This window comes from Lissotriton vulgaris, chromosome 2_2, assembly GCF_964263255.1.
Source record: "Lissotriton vulgaris chromosome 2_2, aLisVul1.2, whole genome shotgun sequence".
In the NCBI taxonomy this organism is placed as follows: Eukaryota; Metazoa; Chordata; class Amphibia; order Caudata; family Salamandridae; genus Lissotriton; species Lissotriton vulgaris.
In genome coordinates, this window is record NC_141688.1 from 6772477 (window position 1) to 6790136 (window position 17660).

Below are 17660 nucleotides of genomic sequence, written 5' to 3' on the forward strand. Positions count from 1 at the left end.
TTCAAAGCACCAAAGGGAGTGATAAACGTGGTTAGCTCTTGAGATCTGAGGGACAAGGGAATCTGGTGATAAGCAGAACTGAGGTCGAGGAGGGAGAAGAATTTAGCCCCGCCCAAATTAGCCAAAAGGTCGTGAATTTTGGGAAGGGGGTGGCAATCCACGATGATATTGTTATTTAGTGAGCGTAAATCGGCACACAATCTCACCTCTCCAGTTTTCTTGAGAACTAAGACAATGGGGGAAACCCATTCGGACGAGTCGCAAGGAGCAATGATTCCTTCGTTGCAGAGATTTTTCAGGACACTTTTGAGTTCATCTCTAGCGCTCAAGGGAAGAGGACGAACTTTGTGAACAACCGGCTGAGCATTGGGTTTAAGTCGAATTTCATGCTTAAAACCAAGCACTGTACCAACCTTATTTTCAACTAAGTTTGGGAAAGAACTCAGCAAGGTGTCTATTTTGACTATGGGAAAGGAAAGATCTGAAATATCAAAGTTCCCAGAATCATGACTAGTATAATAGTCATGAGGAATGTCGCCTAAGGCAATGGGTTGATCAGAATCAGGCTTGAGGATCAAACCCATTCTGGCTAAATCAAACCAACCTACGACATCCCTGCCCTTGAGGGCAACATAAACTTTGGTGAAAGTGTATCTGCCTAGACAAGCAATGTTAGAAAAAAAAAAGAAACCCAACATATCGATGTCCTTTTCGCCAAATGCCTTGAGATTGAGATCTGACTTGGAAAGAACAACTTTACTCCAATTAGCATAAAACGTAAGGTCAGATAAAATGGTGATGGGAGAACCAGAATCCGCTTTGACCTGGATTGTAGTTGTACCAATCAACAATTCACTCAAGGGACTCTTAATTTTAGTAAATTCAAGAGAATCACATTCAATTGACAACATAACATCATTAAGTCTGGTGGAACAAGACTCTACATTTTCTTGAAACTCAATATTATTGACTCTAGTGAATTTTTGCGACCCCTGCAAACAGAAGGAAAATGACCAATTTTCTTGCAGGAGGAGCATTTTTTGCCAGAAGCAGGACACATGGGAGAATTGCCAAGATGATTCCTAGATCCGCATCTGTAGCAAATGAGAGGTTTCCTATTAAGTTGTCTTGAAGAACTGTTAACAAGGTCAATGGAAGTGAAAGCAGAAGGTTGTTCGACCAAATGAACAGAAGGTTGAGATATGCTTTCTTGTAGAATCTTAGAGGAATAAGTTGCGCGTTCAATTCCCTTGGCGATATCAATTATTTCAGTTAAAGAAGGGTTTTTGCAACTTAATAAACGTTCCTGGATTTTTTTTGAAAAACAAGCAAAGATAAATTGATCTCTGATAGAGGTATCTATGCTAGCACCAAAGTCGCAAGTAGAAGCTAGGATTCTGAGTTGAGCGATATAGTCTTCTACGCTCTCATCAATGCTCTGTTTACGTTTGAAAAAATTATGACGTTCTAATACAATACTGGGCTCATCGTCATATTGTTTATTGAGTCGAGCAATGGCTTCTTGGTAAACATCCCAGTTATCACCAGACTCACCAGCGGGAGAAGAAATATGGGGTAAGTTTTCAAAAACTTGTTAAGCAGCAACTCCCAAACAACCATAAAGAATGGCAACCTTGCGAGGAGGATCATATTTGGTAGCATCGATGGCTACCAAATAGTTCTCAAAACCTTTGAGCCAGTTGCGCCAAGCAAGAGTAGGTTTTCCAGGAGTTTGCAGAAAAGGAGCTGGTGTTTGAAATTGTTGAGAAGAAGCCATGGTGAAATGTTTGTGATGGAAAATGAAGAATGTCTATCACTATGGTAAATGAATGACTCTAAGTGTAAAATAACAAGGTAAAATAACGATGGTAGGCAGTAAAGCGTGCCTATCGCTGTGGTTACTTAAAGACTTGTAATAACAATGAAATATCAAATGAACATGGTAGGCAGTAAAGCGTGCCTATCGCTGTAGTTACTTAAAGACTTGTAATAACAATGAAATGTCAATGAACAAGGTAGGCAGTAAAGCATGCCTATCGCTGTGATTAATAAATGACTTTGGTGAAATGATGAAGTCAAATAAACATGGTAGGCAATGGAGCGTGCCTATCGCTGTAGTTGAAAAATGAAATTGAGAGCAGCAAAACGTGCCTAACGCTGCACAGAATGCTGGACGAAGGCTTGTTTATAAGGTCGCTGAAAAATGGCTGCCAGCATCGTCGTCAAGGTGATAGGACAACGTAATTTTCTAGAGGCGGTGGGCTTGTCTGGCAATTAAGGCGTAGTGCGCGTGAAGCAGCGCGAGCAGGAAGTAAGAACGTTGCGCGCGTGACTGAGCGCGAGACAGCAACTGTCAGAAACAAGCAGCGCCGGGGAAATGCCAGAAATGAGAGAAATCCACGCCGGGAGCCAGGTGATGGACAGGGAGAGAGCGTCCAAAAGTATACGACCTGTGACAGGAGTCGGACTGGAGGCAGGTTCAGTTGAAGAAGTGGAAGACGAACAGTGGTCGAGTTCTTGTGAGTCTTGACTGGCGGTGGGTGAGAGAAATCTCGATCGTCGCCAAATATGTTAAGTGATGATCACAGAGACTTGCGTAGGTTCAATCTTTGTTTATTTCTGGTTTAAAGTTCAAGGTAAAACACCCACTACCAGAGCCGTCCAGTCGTGAGGGAAGCCAACGTCCAATCTGACATTCGAGGAATCCTCACGACTGAAGGACAAGATTCTAGAATGACTGTAAAGATCTCTCGTGCTTGCAAGCACGAGAGAACCAAGGAGAAACAGAGTAATCTCAAATATATAACAGATAGTTTGGTCACCTGCCTCTTCATACAGGATGTGGGCAGCAGTGCAATTTCGGCATTTCACTAGCTCTCTCCTAACCAAAGAGTATTCTTCAAATGCAAGCTGAATACACATAGATCTACCTGTTAAGCTCCCTTGATTTTCTGACAGTGAATTCAAATGGCGCGCCTCTGGCCATCATCAGTGCACCACACGCCAGTCTCTTCTCAAAGTTCCCAAACTCTGAACAGTCGAGTTCTGAGAGAGCACATTTTCTGCAGCAGTATCCAGGGCTTGCAATACTCTGCCTTCAGATCTTTGCTCCAATCTAGTTTGTTGAGGTTTTGAAATATTTGAACACGTGGCTTTTTAAACGTGTTTAGTATTTTATGGCCTGTGTTGTTTTGTTTGTGGGTGTATTTCTCTATGCTAAGAAGTTTCATAATTGCAAGCTTTATAAATGAAAAGTATCATAGGAACATATCTATTGCACTCTAAGACTCAATTTTCTCAATACATTTTTTTAAATAAAAGAGGAAAGTTTTATTCTGAATGTTTTACTTATAATTTTATGTGAAGGTGTGCATAATTGTTTTCTATAGATTTTACTAATGAATTATGAGTTTAGAATAATGTATTAAAACTGTGGCCACACCGCAACCTATGCAGAAATATTGCCTTAAAACATTACCTTACACTTGTTCTCCCAGAAAGACTTTGGAAGGTGAGTTATGGGCAGATGAGTCCATAGTAATCTAGGTCTCGGCATTTGAGAAAGCCGTTCAGTACCTGCCAATGAGAGATTTGAAGCGATTAAAAAACTACAGAAAGAATATAGACTAGGCTTAGTGTTTGCATTTGAGCATTCAACTATATGATATGAAAAATGTGCACCATGTCTATAATAGTACCGTTTTTAAGTCTATGCTACACCTGCTCTTTCTATCCAGCTTCACCTGTTCTTTGTTCTCTTCATTGATTCCCAGTCACGCACAGAGAGTAGTTCAAGTCACTGTTCATGAAGTACTATACCTAATATGATAAGGATGTTATATCTCGGCCCAGTAGGAGCGTATGTCGTTTTTACGCATGCCATTCATCGCATGCCATTACAACGCAGTGATTACAACGACCGCCATGTTACATCGCAAACGATTACATCTCAAGTCATTACAACGACTTGCTGTAGGGGGCGCGCTAGATTCATGAATAGTATAATTTACTATTCCTACTCCAGTTTGAGCAACAACAGGGTAGGTATTGGATTGTAAATCCAACACCTTCTTCCCCCTCCAGCAAGTTGTAATGACTTGCGATGTAATTGTATGTGATGTAACAACCCGGTCATAGTAATGACCGCATTGTAATGGCATGCAATGTACCGCATGCAAACTAAACGATATTTCCCCCCAGTAGTTCTAGCCTGATAATCCTGGATGTCTGCAACAGTTGTCAGGAGCACATTTGCTCGTTACACTGCCAATCAAGAGATTATATATGACTGAGACGTACGTACCGGGAGAATATACATCAATGCTTCACCAACTGTGGCTTTTTTAGCATTTTCATTTGTTCTTCCATTTTTACAGTACACTTTCACCTAATTGTATTTTTATGATTCATTTTAAACAATCTTATAAACAACCACTCCTCAGCTAATGCATACTGATGCGCTTCAACCTCAGGAGACAGTGACGTAATTCATAGAGGTCTTACTCGGGTTCTAAAAGTTGCGTTTCTCTATCAGGGCACTGAATAACAAGCACAGAGTGGAAGCACAGAATAGTGTTGAGATTAGCAAATTTCTCATGTTAACATACATAAACATTCATCATACAGGATAATAGTGTTAGCGATCATTCATTGTGAACAGAGAGAAAAGAGGGGTCTCTTATATTACTGATGAGTGTATAATGGAGCATTGCCATCACCCTTCAACTTGTGAGAGTCACCTTGGTGGTCTCACCTGCACATCAGAAAATCTATAAGGCTTATTTATGAAAACTGTTGCATCAATGCATGAGAACAGTGATGCAACAGTTTTCACTACGCTCTCCTTGCAACATGATGTATGCGTCTTATTTACTGTATGATGCATTATGTCAGAAGGAGCAACGGATATGTCAGCATTTCTGACGTATCTGTAGACGCAAAAGTGACACATTGCTGGGGTGTGTCTTAAAACAGATGCAACTCCAGCAATGTCTCCTTCTACATGGGGTATGCGTCAGTCTCTCACCTGCTGTGAGGCAGGGATGAGATATTGACAAATGGAGTCCTAGAAGTGGAGCACCGAAATATCATAGATTTCACTGGACCAATTCTACGAGGCGTTTTGTGGGGGATCGTCCACCCTACATACATTATACAGGTATAATGTGGCGCAAGGGTTTACAAAGTGACGCATCTGCCTAGATGCATCACTTTCTAAATAGGGTGCAACATGGAGCATTTTTTACGTCATTGGAGCATCACAAGAAGTGACGCACCAACAGCGTAAAAGTGACACAAGGGCTCATAAATAAGCATAAGTATTGACCTACTCTAATATGTTGAGAGGACAGGAGCAATGTCTAGAAAGATTTAACTATAATAAATGCGTAATTGAGGCGTTATTATTCAATTAGTAAAAATAGTTGCAATATATTTCTTTTCATGTATAAAATAAGAAACATAGAAGGAAAGAGTGGATAAAATAAAATTTTCAGTTCATAGCCAACGTTAATTCTAACTTCAGTCCTATGAACACTGGTCTGCAAGGATATAACTGGGGATGGGGCATGCCATGTTGACTATCATTATTGCAGCTCAAAGAATATCAGGTTAAAAGCGTATGTCTAAGGATGTGACTGTTATTTTAAAACAACTAATATGGAAAACGCTAATGAAAATAATACTTTAAATATATTTTTTTAAATATATTGTTTTACTTTTCACATCTGCTATTTATTGAGATAAAGTATTTAATGACATAAAAACTTACTTTTGAATAAAAAAAACGTAGTCTTCATTTTGATCTTCAAAATTGTATACTGTATTTTAAATATTACTAAAAATCACAAGCAAGAAAATATCTTGTAATAAACAATATTAAATACCACGATATTTCAGTCATCAATATTTCGAGGGCAGCGACCTTGAATGAGAAGGTGAGTTGGCCTAATGGCTAGGGCGGTCGACCTCAAATCTGCAGAACTGGGTTCAAGTCTCAACAATGACGCTGAATATCCTTTGATTCTGTGCAAATCACTTAATCTCCCTGTGCCTAACAAAAACAACTTTCAGTGAAGCCAATAGGTCTCTCGCTCCAGCATCACCGCACCGCACCGCACCGCACCCACGCTCCCTCCAGCATTACAGCACCGCTGCCCCCCTCCCGCCACTCCGCTCCCGCCTCCCAGCTGCTCCTCCCTTGCCCCTCCCCCACTCTCCATTTATGGCAGAGGGCATGCGTACGCGCAGCGTTGACGCGCCGATTGTGCGCCGAAGGCATGCCAAAGTAAGCCTGTCTGCGCCCGTCCGTGCCTGGACCGCGCCCAGCGCCTGAACCCGTGGCCCCCGCAGATGCCAGCCCGCCCGCCAAACCTTCAATGCAGCCACCCTCAATGCACTCAACACCGGCCAGCACCTGCCACCGAGCCACCCCAGGACGCACCCACGGACCCTTCACCTGCTAATCCTGCAAGTTCTCCTGCATCCGAACCTGCACTGCACCCGCCAAATCAAGCACCAGCAACAACCACCTGAAGTGCATCATGCTCAACACCCGCTCCGTTCACAGACACGCCGTCGAACTCTGGAACCTCCTCGACTCCACATCCCCAGACGTCGCCTTCCTTACGGAAACCTGGAAGAACACCTCCTCAGCGCCCGACATCGCCATTGCCATCCTGGAAGGATACAAGATCACCCGGAGGGACCGCGTCAACCAGACAGGAGAAGGCATCGCCATCGTCCGCAAGAACACCATCTGCATCACGACCAACTCCGACGACACCCTCACAACCGCTGAACACCTGCACTTCCAGATACACACCGACCCCAAGACCACCCTCAGAGGCACCCTCATCTACAGACCCCCGGGACCACGCACACAATTCAGCGAAGACATCGCCGACTTCATCAGCCCGCACGCCCTCCCCTCCACTGACTACATCCTCCTAGGGGACCTCAACTTCCACCTGGAGAACAACAGTGACAGCAACACCACCACCCTGCTGGACAACCTCACCAATCTCGGACTCAAGCAACTGGTGACCACCCCCACCCACTACGCCGGCCAAACGCTTGACCCCATCTTCTCCTCCAGCAAGGACATCTCCTTCAGCCACGCCACCGGACTCCACTGGACACACCACAGCTGCGTCCACTTCAGCTTCAGAAGAACCACGCTCCATCACCACCCGCAACAGGTTCCCCACAGAAGCTGGAACAAGATCACAGCTGACCAGCTCACCTCATCCCTGAGCCAGAACCCTCCCACCAGCTCAGCGAACCCCAACCGAGCCGCCGACAATCTCACAAGGTGGATCATCAACTGCGCAGATGACTTCGCTCCTCTGAAGACCCCCCCGTCAGACCCGGCAACAAGAAAGCATCCTGGTTCACCGACAAACTCAAGAGCTCCAGGTAGAACTGCCGAGCCCTCGAGAAAGCCTGGCGCAGAGACCAGACACCAGACAACATGACCCCCCTCAAGCTCGCCACTCGAAAACACCACCAGCTGATCCACACCACCAAGAAAACCGCATTCAAGGAACGACTAGAAAACAACGCCCATGATAGCAAAGAACTCTTCAACATCGTCAAAGAGCTCTCAAACCCTAGCGCCGGAATCAACGACATCACCCCATCGCAAGAACTCTGCTACTCGCTCACCTCGTTCTTCCACAGCAAGATCGCAGACATACACAACAGTTTGAGCACGCAGCCGACGCACCCCTCGAATGCACCAACGCCCCCCACCACCACCCTCCGCGCCTGGACACCGGTCAACACCGAAGACACCATCCGCACGATGAACTCCATCCACTCCGGATCACTAACCGACCCCTGCCCTCACCACGTCTTCAACAAGGCCGACTACACCATTGCACCCCATCTCCGGGACATCATCAACACCTCCTTCGACACCGCCACCTTACCGGAGAGTTGGAAGCACGCCAAACTCAGCGCTCTACTGAAGAAACCATCAGCGGACCCCTCCGACCTCAAGAACTACCGCCCCATCTCGCTCCTCCCTTTTCCTGCCAAAGTCATCGAGAAGACAGTCAACAGACAGCTGGCCGCCTTCCTCGAGACAAATGGATCCCTCAACCACTCACTGTCTGGCTTCCAGGACAACCACAGCACCAAGACCGCCCTCATCGCAGCCACCGACGACATCCGAGCCCTACTGGACAACAGGGAAACAGTGGCCCTCATCCTCCTGGACCTCTCCGCGGCGTTCGACACGGTCTGCCACCACACCCTAGTACAGCGCCTGAACAACATCGGAATCCAGGAGAAGGCACTGGAGTGGATCATCACCTTCGTCGCCGGAGGAACCCAGAGAGTCCACCTCCCCCCGTTCAGATCCAAGGCCACCGAAGTCATCTGCGGCGTACCACAAGGATCTTCACTCAGCCCCACGCTGTTCAACATCTCTATGAGCCCCCTCGCGGCCATCGCACGCCAACACAACCTCAACATCATCTCCTATGCCGACGACACCCAGCTGATCTTCTACATCACAAACAACCCAGCCACTGCCAGAACCAACCTACACGAAGGGATGAAAGATGTAGCCGAGTGGATGACGAATAGCCGCCTGAAATGGAACTCAGATAAGACGGAAGTCCTCATCCTGGGATCATCACCCTCCACCTAGGATGACTCCTGGTGGCCCCTGCCCTCGGCAGCGCACCCAAACAAACGGACCATGCATGCAACCTGGGCTTCATCCTTGACTCCTCCCTCTCGATGACCAGACAAATCAGCGCCGTCTCCTCGTCACGCTTCAACATCCTACGCATGCTCCGAAAGATCTTCCGGTGGATCTCCACCGAAACCCGGAAGACGGTCACCCAAGCCCTCGTCACCAGCTGACTTGACTACAGAAACACCCTCTACGCCGGAACTACAGCCAAACTCCAGAAAAGACTGCAGCGTATTCAGAACGCCTCAGCACGACTCATCTTGGACATTCCCCGACACAGCCACATCTCCGGGCACCTGAGAGACCTGCACTGGCTCCCCGTCAGCAAGAGAATCACGTTCCGACTCCTCACCCACGCACACAAAGCTCTCCACAACCAAGGCCCCCAGATAACTCAACGACCACCTGACTTTCTACACTCCCACCTGCCAACTCCGATCGACCACCCACGCCCTCACCTACATTCCTCGCATTCAAAGAGCCACTACGGGAGGAAGATCCTTCTCCTACCTGGCTGCCAAGATGTGGAACTCCCTCCCCATCCACCTCCGCCTGACCCAAGACCACCTCTCCTTCAGGAAGCAACTCAAGACCTGGCTATTCGAGCAGTAGAGGCCCCCCCAAGTGCCTTGAGACCCTCCAGGTGAGAAGCACGTTATATAAATGCTTGATTGATTGATTGATTGATCTCCTTTGGGATCTACTTCCTGTGCCAATGGTTTATAGCAATGCAGGACAGCATCTCCAATGCTGTGCAGCATGGCTAAGGATTAATAAAAATAAAAGATTTGGGTGCGGCCGCTTGTATCGCTTTGTAGACTTGCACATACCACAAAAAAAGACAAGCACGCGCGCCTTGCACTGGCAGCAAGGGGAGGGGAGAGAGGAGGAGGTCTGCGCCTGTTTCCTTTGAGGGAGCAAGCAGGAACCATATGGTTTCAAGGCTCGCTCCCGCAAGTGAATTGCCAGACGTGCACGCGTTGACATGGGAAGCAATGCATGCATGTTTTTGCCGCAAAGCTGTGCCCATTGCTAAAGGTCTTTTTTCCATTGTAGCGAGACCTAATGAATGTGTCCTCGTGTAATTAAACTGGTGCTATGTAAAGCGCTCTGATACCCGATTCGGGTCAAGTTTGCGCTATGTTAAACTGTGTAAAAAAAAAATACTGACATTTTTAAAGTAAAACTCGACTATTTACTTGCCCTTGATATTCCCATCCTGAATAGGTTTATACTCACGATATATAGACCGATATTTAATACCATGATATTTCGAACTTAATGTTTAGGCTCTACATCACAATGGCACTGATCTAAGTTATAATGAGTTTTTCAGGGATACGGGAGGAGGGACTTACAGCTGATTGGGCAAAGTGAATGTGTAGATTGTGATTCTTCATGCGAGTTTAAGGGACTAAGGACATCGAGGAGGCAGGACAGTCTCCTGTACGTTTTCAAAGCAGTAGTTTCTAGTCGAAAACTCCCGACAGGAAATGCTACAGCAAACCAATCGCAAAAACTCTAGCATAACTCTTAATTGAAGGCCACGCTCTGCAGAAAGCCCATCGGCTCAGGAGGAAATCTGTGCATCTACACCAATATTGACACACTCAGAATTCATAACCCAGGTACATGTGGCAGTCTACACTAATTTTTCACAGAACTGTGGCTGAGACGTCGTATTGAATGGTTATTGGGCTTACCTGGTGGTACTACTCCCGGCAAAGCAAATTCTAACATAGGAACACGTTTGTAGACAACATCCCTCTGGCTTTTTTGCACATCGCCATTGTTTAGTATTAAATCGATAATCTCACACATCCACGTGGTGCCTGTAAAAAGTTCAAAGAAACCTCAGGAGGATGACGCACATATCTTCTTAACATTGTAATTGATTATGCAATTCAAATGGAAACGACCGAGAAGTTATGCTCAGGCTAGCTAAAGGCTTCCTTCCGTTCCCCAAGCAGCGCCGGTACAAGGCATACAATTAATTCAACAATCCTTTAACTAATAGCAAGTGTCAATAGATTGCAAACGTTTGCCTGTGTTCACATTTCATATGCACAAAGCACATAGATCAATAGCAAAAAATGAAATCAAAAAAAGATTTTTGCAGTAGAAGGCTCGACTCATGGTCACATATTGGCCAATACCCAAAGTCTCCACAATAGCACCACCATTGCCAACTGAAAACAAAGGGAATCAGGGGGATCTCAACTCCTGGACATTAAGATCCCCATTACACAGTGGGCACATGTGTGACGATTGCACTGTATTGTAAATGTACTTAGCGCTCACTACCTTGATGAGGTGTTGAAGTACTTTATTGCAGGCATCAACTGCTCCGGAACCTATGGTAAGTGGTTAATCTATTGGTGGTTAGAGGGATTAGTCACATGCTAGGAAACTATTGCATGTATTTACTCCAGTTAATTTGTGTTATATCGAAATAACAGGAGTTAGACATGAACTGTAGTGGTGGGTATGTGAGTTCATGTAGATAGTTGGTGACATGAATTGATGAGGTAGAGGAGATTAGGTACTATTAATGTGCAAGGGTATGCCTTATAGAGAAGGAAATGCTGTGTACCTTGAAGTGAGGGGGACACAATTGGCTGAAATATAATAATAGAGATCGTATTCAATAATTATAGAGAGTAATGCAAACCTTCAGATGGTTTTAGGAATATGTGCGGCTTTTTGAGATAGAATGCAATTGAAAGCTGCAATCCTCTGTAAAATAACAGAACAAAATGTCACCATATATGTAAAACAGATCCCTTACTGATAAAGTAATTTAGCTACAGTGAAGAATGCCGTGGGACTTTACGGCATAGTGGCCTTGGTTTTGACGTAAAAGGGGAGAGCGACACAGGTCTCCTATCTCTCGGAAAGGAATGAATTAATTTCATTAAAAATTTCTATTTCCACAAATTCTTGCCAATGAAAGGTGCGGTCAATAATGTGAAATGCAACTGTCAAATTTTAGCACAGCAACACCACTGCCATCCATTAATCTAAGTAGATATTTTAGTATTGAAAGCACAACCAACACCTGCTGTACATTGATCCATCAAAAACCAACTGGAAAAGGATAAAGCGCTGTGTTATTGTCATTAAATAAAACCTGAAGTTGGTTAAAGACTAATCTTTCTAAACACTTGCTTAAATATGTAATAAGAAGATGGGGTCAAAATTATTAGGGTTCTCTGTTGTTTTGTTGCTTTACATTCAATCTGAACTATTCCAAGTGAAAAAGAACAGTTAAGGAGGAACGGAAGATCATCTATTAACAATGGACAGCGATGCAGGTTAGACACTATATGGAGCACAAGGTGGGTGGATTTGTGAAATGATATACCTCTGCTGAGTTTGTCTACTGGGATCAAAGAATGAAAAATGAACCAAGCGAGTAGTGGGCGGGCACTTTAGATACATGCCTTTGAAAGGAAGAAATATTATGTAATGGTCACCCCACAACTTTCCTGGTGGTGAAGAAAGAGCTGTATGGACTCGAGCAAGTTAAAGAGCCTCATTTTCAGTTTCTCCTGGAATTCAAGAACTGTGGAGGTGCTTTTGTTGTGCAGGCAAAGTTAATTCCAGGCTTTACAAGGAATGTAGGAGAAGGCATAATCAACAAATCTGGTGTTGGAAATTACCCTTATTGCAAGAATACCTATACCTCTGCATTCCTACTCCTCTTTTTCTGACGTTATTTGTGTTGGCCTTAGGACTCGGAGCACTTTACCACTGCTAAAGTGCATGTACTCTCTCCTCCAAACATGGTAAAATTGGTTTAAACCAGTTTGCCATTTTTAGTTTACCTGTAAGTCCCTTGTCAAGTGGTATACCATGTATAAAGGACCTGTAATCTAAATGCTACGAGTCGAACTGCAGCACTGCTTGTGGCACACACACAAGTATCCTTTCAAACATTCCTCTGGCCTGACATTTCACGGGCTGTGGGTGCACTTTACTACCACTTCAACTTGGCATTTAAAACCACTTGTAAAGCCTCAACCTCCGCTTTGATTACACATATGTCACCCCTAAGGTAGGCCCTAGGTAGCCCTAAGGTAACGGTGCTCTGCAACTAAAAGTTAGGACATGTACTTTTATGTTTGCATGTCCTGGTAGTGACAAACAGCTACATTTGTTTTTTACAACTGTGAGGCCTACTCCTCTCATAGACTAGCATTAGGAATTTCTCAAAACACGTTTAAACTGTAATTCCTGTTTAGAAAGGAGTAGCTAAATCATGTTTCATATCTTTGGATTGGTAACATTAAATCCTTTTTAGTGGTAAAGTACAGTTTTAGAAATTCAACTTTTATAAAGTGGGCATTTCTGTGCTCTTAACTTTGCTCTGTGCGCCTGCAGCCTGTCACCAATACACGTTTTGGCTGGGTAACAGCAACATTTTGTGCATTCCTTCTTGACAGCCAAAAACACAGGAAGGTTGGGTGTGACATAGGACTCCTCTGCATTCTGATAGCCTTCCTGGGCAGGACTGATTGCCCCTGACAGATAGCCCGGTAGACAGCGCTGCGATGAAAGGAGGCCTGTGCACTTCAAAGAAGCTGCTTTGAAGTCACCCCCTCTCCAATGGCACATTTAGGTGTACGTACTGGGGTCTGACCCTACTAAATCAGACACTTCTTGATCTTGAACTAAACCTCTGTCAGAAGGACTGCTGTGTTGCTTAAAGGACTCATCTTTGGACCCTGCTGCTCTCTAACTCTGTTGAATGAGAGCAGGGCTTTGTCTTCCCTTCCAGTGATCGCCAAGGGTTTGTTGGCTTCCCTCCTGTTTCTTGAGACTCAGGGATATCAAAGTCTCTCTCCTGCTCCTTTGCCTGGCACTTTGGAAGTCGCCCAGATATTTGCAACACAGACTTCCATGCATCCCCTGTCTGAGTGTAGCAGACTGGCACATGGACCCAGTTGCGGAAGTAAAAGCCATGCAACACATTGGAACCAATGCTTTTTCTCCAGAGATCGATGCATTGAACTGCGTATTGCTGCCTCTGTAGCTTGGTGAGATCAATGCATTCTCCAGACTGAGTGGCAGAATCTGGTGCATTGCTCGATGCCTCTCGACATCGGCACCTGTCTTCAGAACTGACACATTGCCTTCACTGCGTGGTAAAGATCTACGCATCTCATTGCTTACAACCAGGAAAAGGACTTTGTTCACCGGGGCCTGCGTGGGTACGGTAGCCGGCCTGCAGTTCAACGAGGTCGTCTTGAATTCTGACTTTGCACCCAGTCCAGGGCGACCCAAAGTAACCTTTTTAGAGCTACAGTTTCTAAGCACTTTTCTGCTTTCATTCCTTTCAATTTAATGATCTCAACTCCTATACATTAGACTTTTTTCTTTTGGCCTTGTTTTGTTTATAATATAATAATAATCTATTTTCATAAACCTGTGTGGAGTCTTCTTGTGGAGTATTCATTGTGATACTGTGTGTGTGTGTGTGTTGCACACATACTTTACACATTACCTCTTTACATAAGCTTGACTGCTCTGTGCCAAGCTACCAGAGTGTGAGCATGTGTACGAAAGCTATCATCCGAGGGCCCTTAGGGACTATCTCCCATTCGGGCAATTCCTCAGGGTACGCAGGAACTGTACTATAAATACTGACTTTAAACAGGAAGCAAGTGTCCTACAGCACAAATTGCGAGACAGGGGTTACCCAACTAGATTGATTAAAAACTCCTACAAACGGGCTGCAAACAATCCCAGGGAAGCCTTACTGGAGACTCGCGTGAAAGAGCCTGACAATGTGATCACTTGTGTGACCTCTTTCACAAAAAACTCAGCTTTCATAAAGAAAACAATTAATAAACACTGGAGCATCATCAACTCCGGGGGTTTAGATTTTCCACGCACAAGATTTGCGTTCAAACGCACCTCCAATTTAAAGGACGCACTGATCCATACAAGACCTAAAACCAAACACCAATAACCAGAGCACATTATGGGATCTCCCGCCAGTAGAGGTCCATTTTCCTTGTGGGGGTTGTACAGTGTGTCCACAGACTAGTCTAACCAAAGAGATCCAATTGTCAAATACTTTTGTCTGGCATATGCGAAGGCATACCAATCGCAACAGCGCTAAATGCATTTACTTACTCACTTGCCCCTGTGACCAACACTATATTGGGATGACGATGAGACAAATTAAACTGCGCATTCAAGAACACAAGAGTAATATCAGATGCCTTAAGATGCACACAAAACTGTACCAACATTACACACATAAAGGACACCCAGCTGATAGCATCTGCTGTTTGGTTCTAGAATGCCACCCTGGAATCACCAAACAAGGCCTGTTCAGGATTGACCAGAGATGGGTGCATCGATTGAGACTAGATACAGTGGGTCTCAACGACGCCATCCCTTGGTCCTCCTTTAATCACTAAAACAAGAGAGTGACCATCACAAGTTCTCCATACATTCATTTGATTTGGTCTACCCTATAGATAATACAGACCAAGTGCTCATCTACTAGTGACCCCCCAGTGATCCATCCAAGCATTGGTCATGCTCCCCCAGCTTCAATTGCTTCGTTCATCTCACAGTACAGACTACCAAAAAAAAACGCCCCTTGGGGTGTTTCTAAGAGTGACATTCATTCTCTCACGCCCCCCCATTTACCTGTATAGTCTGCCCTATGAACCACACACTATCCCCTTTGTGCGGAACGAACTATTGACATTCGACGCCATTGTGACAAGTTTTTTTACCTTTTTACAACTTGTTGGATTTTATCACCCTGTGGAATATGTATTTCTTAGCATGTTTGTCATGATTATGCACAACATTTAACACATTCATTAGTTTGAGCTCCACGAGAATGCGTGCTTGCTTTCAAATCCACTGTTTTGTATATATGATCTATACACCCAAGATGGCCGCCGGGTGGCACCTTCCATGCCGTCAGCTCAACCAGACCGTCATTAGTTTTTAACATCTACCATAGCACTGGCGCGGATACTGATCGCGTGACCACGCCCCCCGCGGGACTCGCCGGATCATGGAGATGCAGGGTACAAGAGCTCCTTGACTACCGCGACTTTCCACCAGTCGCTCCGGATCCCTAACGGATTACGCGTGGGGGTAGGTTTGCAGGCAGAGACCGCACACCGCTTGGGTAAGTGTCCCACCAGCCTCATTTCGTGTCAGGCTGCTACCCGATTTTCACTATGACAACGATTGAGGCTGATTGCGCCGTTCCACACTGGGATTGTTGTATACGCTTTGACCGGTGAACACGGGGCACACTGGCAATTACAGGAGACGGTGGGCGCAGCTCCGTTCACCAGATGGCTCGCTGGCAGGAAAGCGTGGGCATAATCTCCTCTCAAAGTCCCGCGCCTTCAGTACCTGATAGCGCTGTGGATATGAGGTGGTTGATGAGGCCCAGCGCTTCCCCCTGTCAGTGTTCGCTTGCAAGGTAATGGCTGCCCTTCCGAAACAACCTTGATTGCTTAAATCTGCCAGTGATATCGATCTGAGCAGTGAGCAATACATGCCAGGGAGTGAACTTGGCTCGATTAGCCCGGTTGTGAGTTGTTGTTACCACGATTTGATACCGGCTTAGACTGAGGATATAAATTGTCCTCCTCTTTTTAGGTGCCTGACTCTTCTGTGCAGGTCCCACAGACTGCGGGGCACCTTAGGGATACACTTAGGGTAAGCGTTCTACCATCTTCTTTCTCTTAGGCTCCTTAGGGCCTTTTTACTATTTTCAGTGTGTGTTTTCATTGTGTAGAGAAGAGTGCACCTAGCTTTTATTGGAGACCTACACTGACTATTCTCCGTATATGTTCTCCTTTTCTCCCTAGGTTGCATCATTATAGGCAGGACCAGTTGGCCTGCTCTACTACTGACCTTAAGACTAAAGGTTATATCAACTAATTTTTAATTCGCTGTGTAGTACTGAGCACTGAGGTCCTGAAGAGTTGCTAGAATTGCAAGAAACATGTCGACCTAATAGAGGGTTGTAGGTATTTCGCCGCCAATACACGTGGCGTATATCTCCCCTCCCACCATTTTAACCAAGGGAGCTAGCCACACCATTAAAGTTCTTTGTGGACTAACCTACCTTTTTTAATTCACTATCACTTTTTCACGACTACACATTCACCTGCCCTCCTACACGCATGAACCATATGGCTGGAAAAAAAGATCTCCGATAAAGAGCCCCTTTGCGGGAGCCCGTCAGACATTGCAGCGCCAGTCTGACGAGGAGCAGAACCCATATGATGAAGCATGACACCTAGCTTGCTGGGTGTGTGAGGATTTTAGTTCCCAAGAGGGAATCCCCCTTCCCTCTTGAATACCTTTCTCTCTACACTATATATACACATACACACCCCTCATTTGCATAATCCTACCGGGGAACTTTATACTTTTTTTTGCTGCTAGTGATTCGGACATGTACACTGGACCCCGTTAAATATTGTCCACCCCAGGTTCCACCCCTTGTTGTTATAATCCCATTTCTAACACAGAGTGTTTGTGCGACAAATACACATTTGTGGATTGAGAGCCTGTGGTATTTCCACATTAGCAGTAGCATCTCTTTGGGGATCATATCACAACAGAAGAAAGATCATCACTGAAGTGAGAAAAGATACGGTATGAAGTTCATCTACAATACATCTGCAATACAAAAGAGCTTGGACAGAGTCAATGCATTATAAGAAGTAGCATCTTTTTTATCCGCATGATTTTGTTATAGTATTTGGTCATCTGGGTATTGTAATTGCATTTTGATTAAGGAGAGTAATTATTTTCATTTCCTGACCCTCCCCTGACATCATCACCATAATGCCCAATGGCTACAAAGGTGACACACCGGAACTGCACCAACAAACATGGAGGAGGCCTCACCATCATCCTCAAAGAAATAATCTGTTGCACCACCACTGACGACAACCCC

The 17660-nt window shown here is 45.1% G+C and overlaps 1 protein-coding gene across 1 annotated transcript in view; it reads right to left on the minus strand.

Moving 5' to 3' along the window:
• LOC147728930 (sulfotransferase 1 family member D1-like) overlaps nt 1-17660 on the minus strand; it is a 264975-nt gene that overhangs the window by 160459 nt on the left and 86856 nt on the right. Inside the window, exons 3-4 of the mRNA XM_086959170.1 lie at nt 10408-10536; nt 3479-3576 (exon numbers count right to left, since the gene is read on the minus strand). Coding sequence (XP_086815296.1) covers nt 3479-3576; nt 10408-10536 — 227 coding nt within the window. The remainder of the gene's footprint in view (nt 1-3478; nt 3577-10407; nt 10537-17660) is intronic.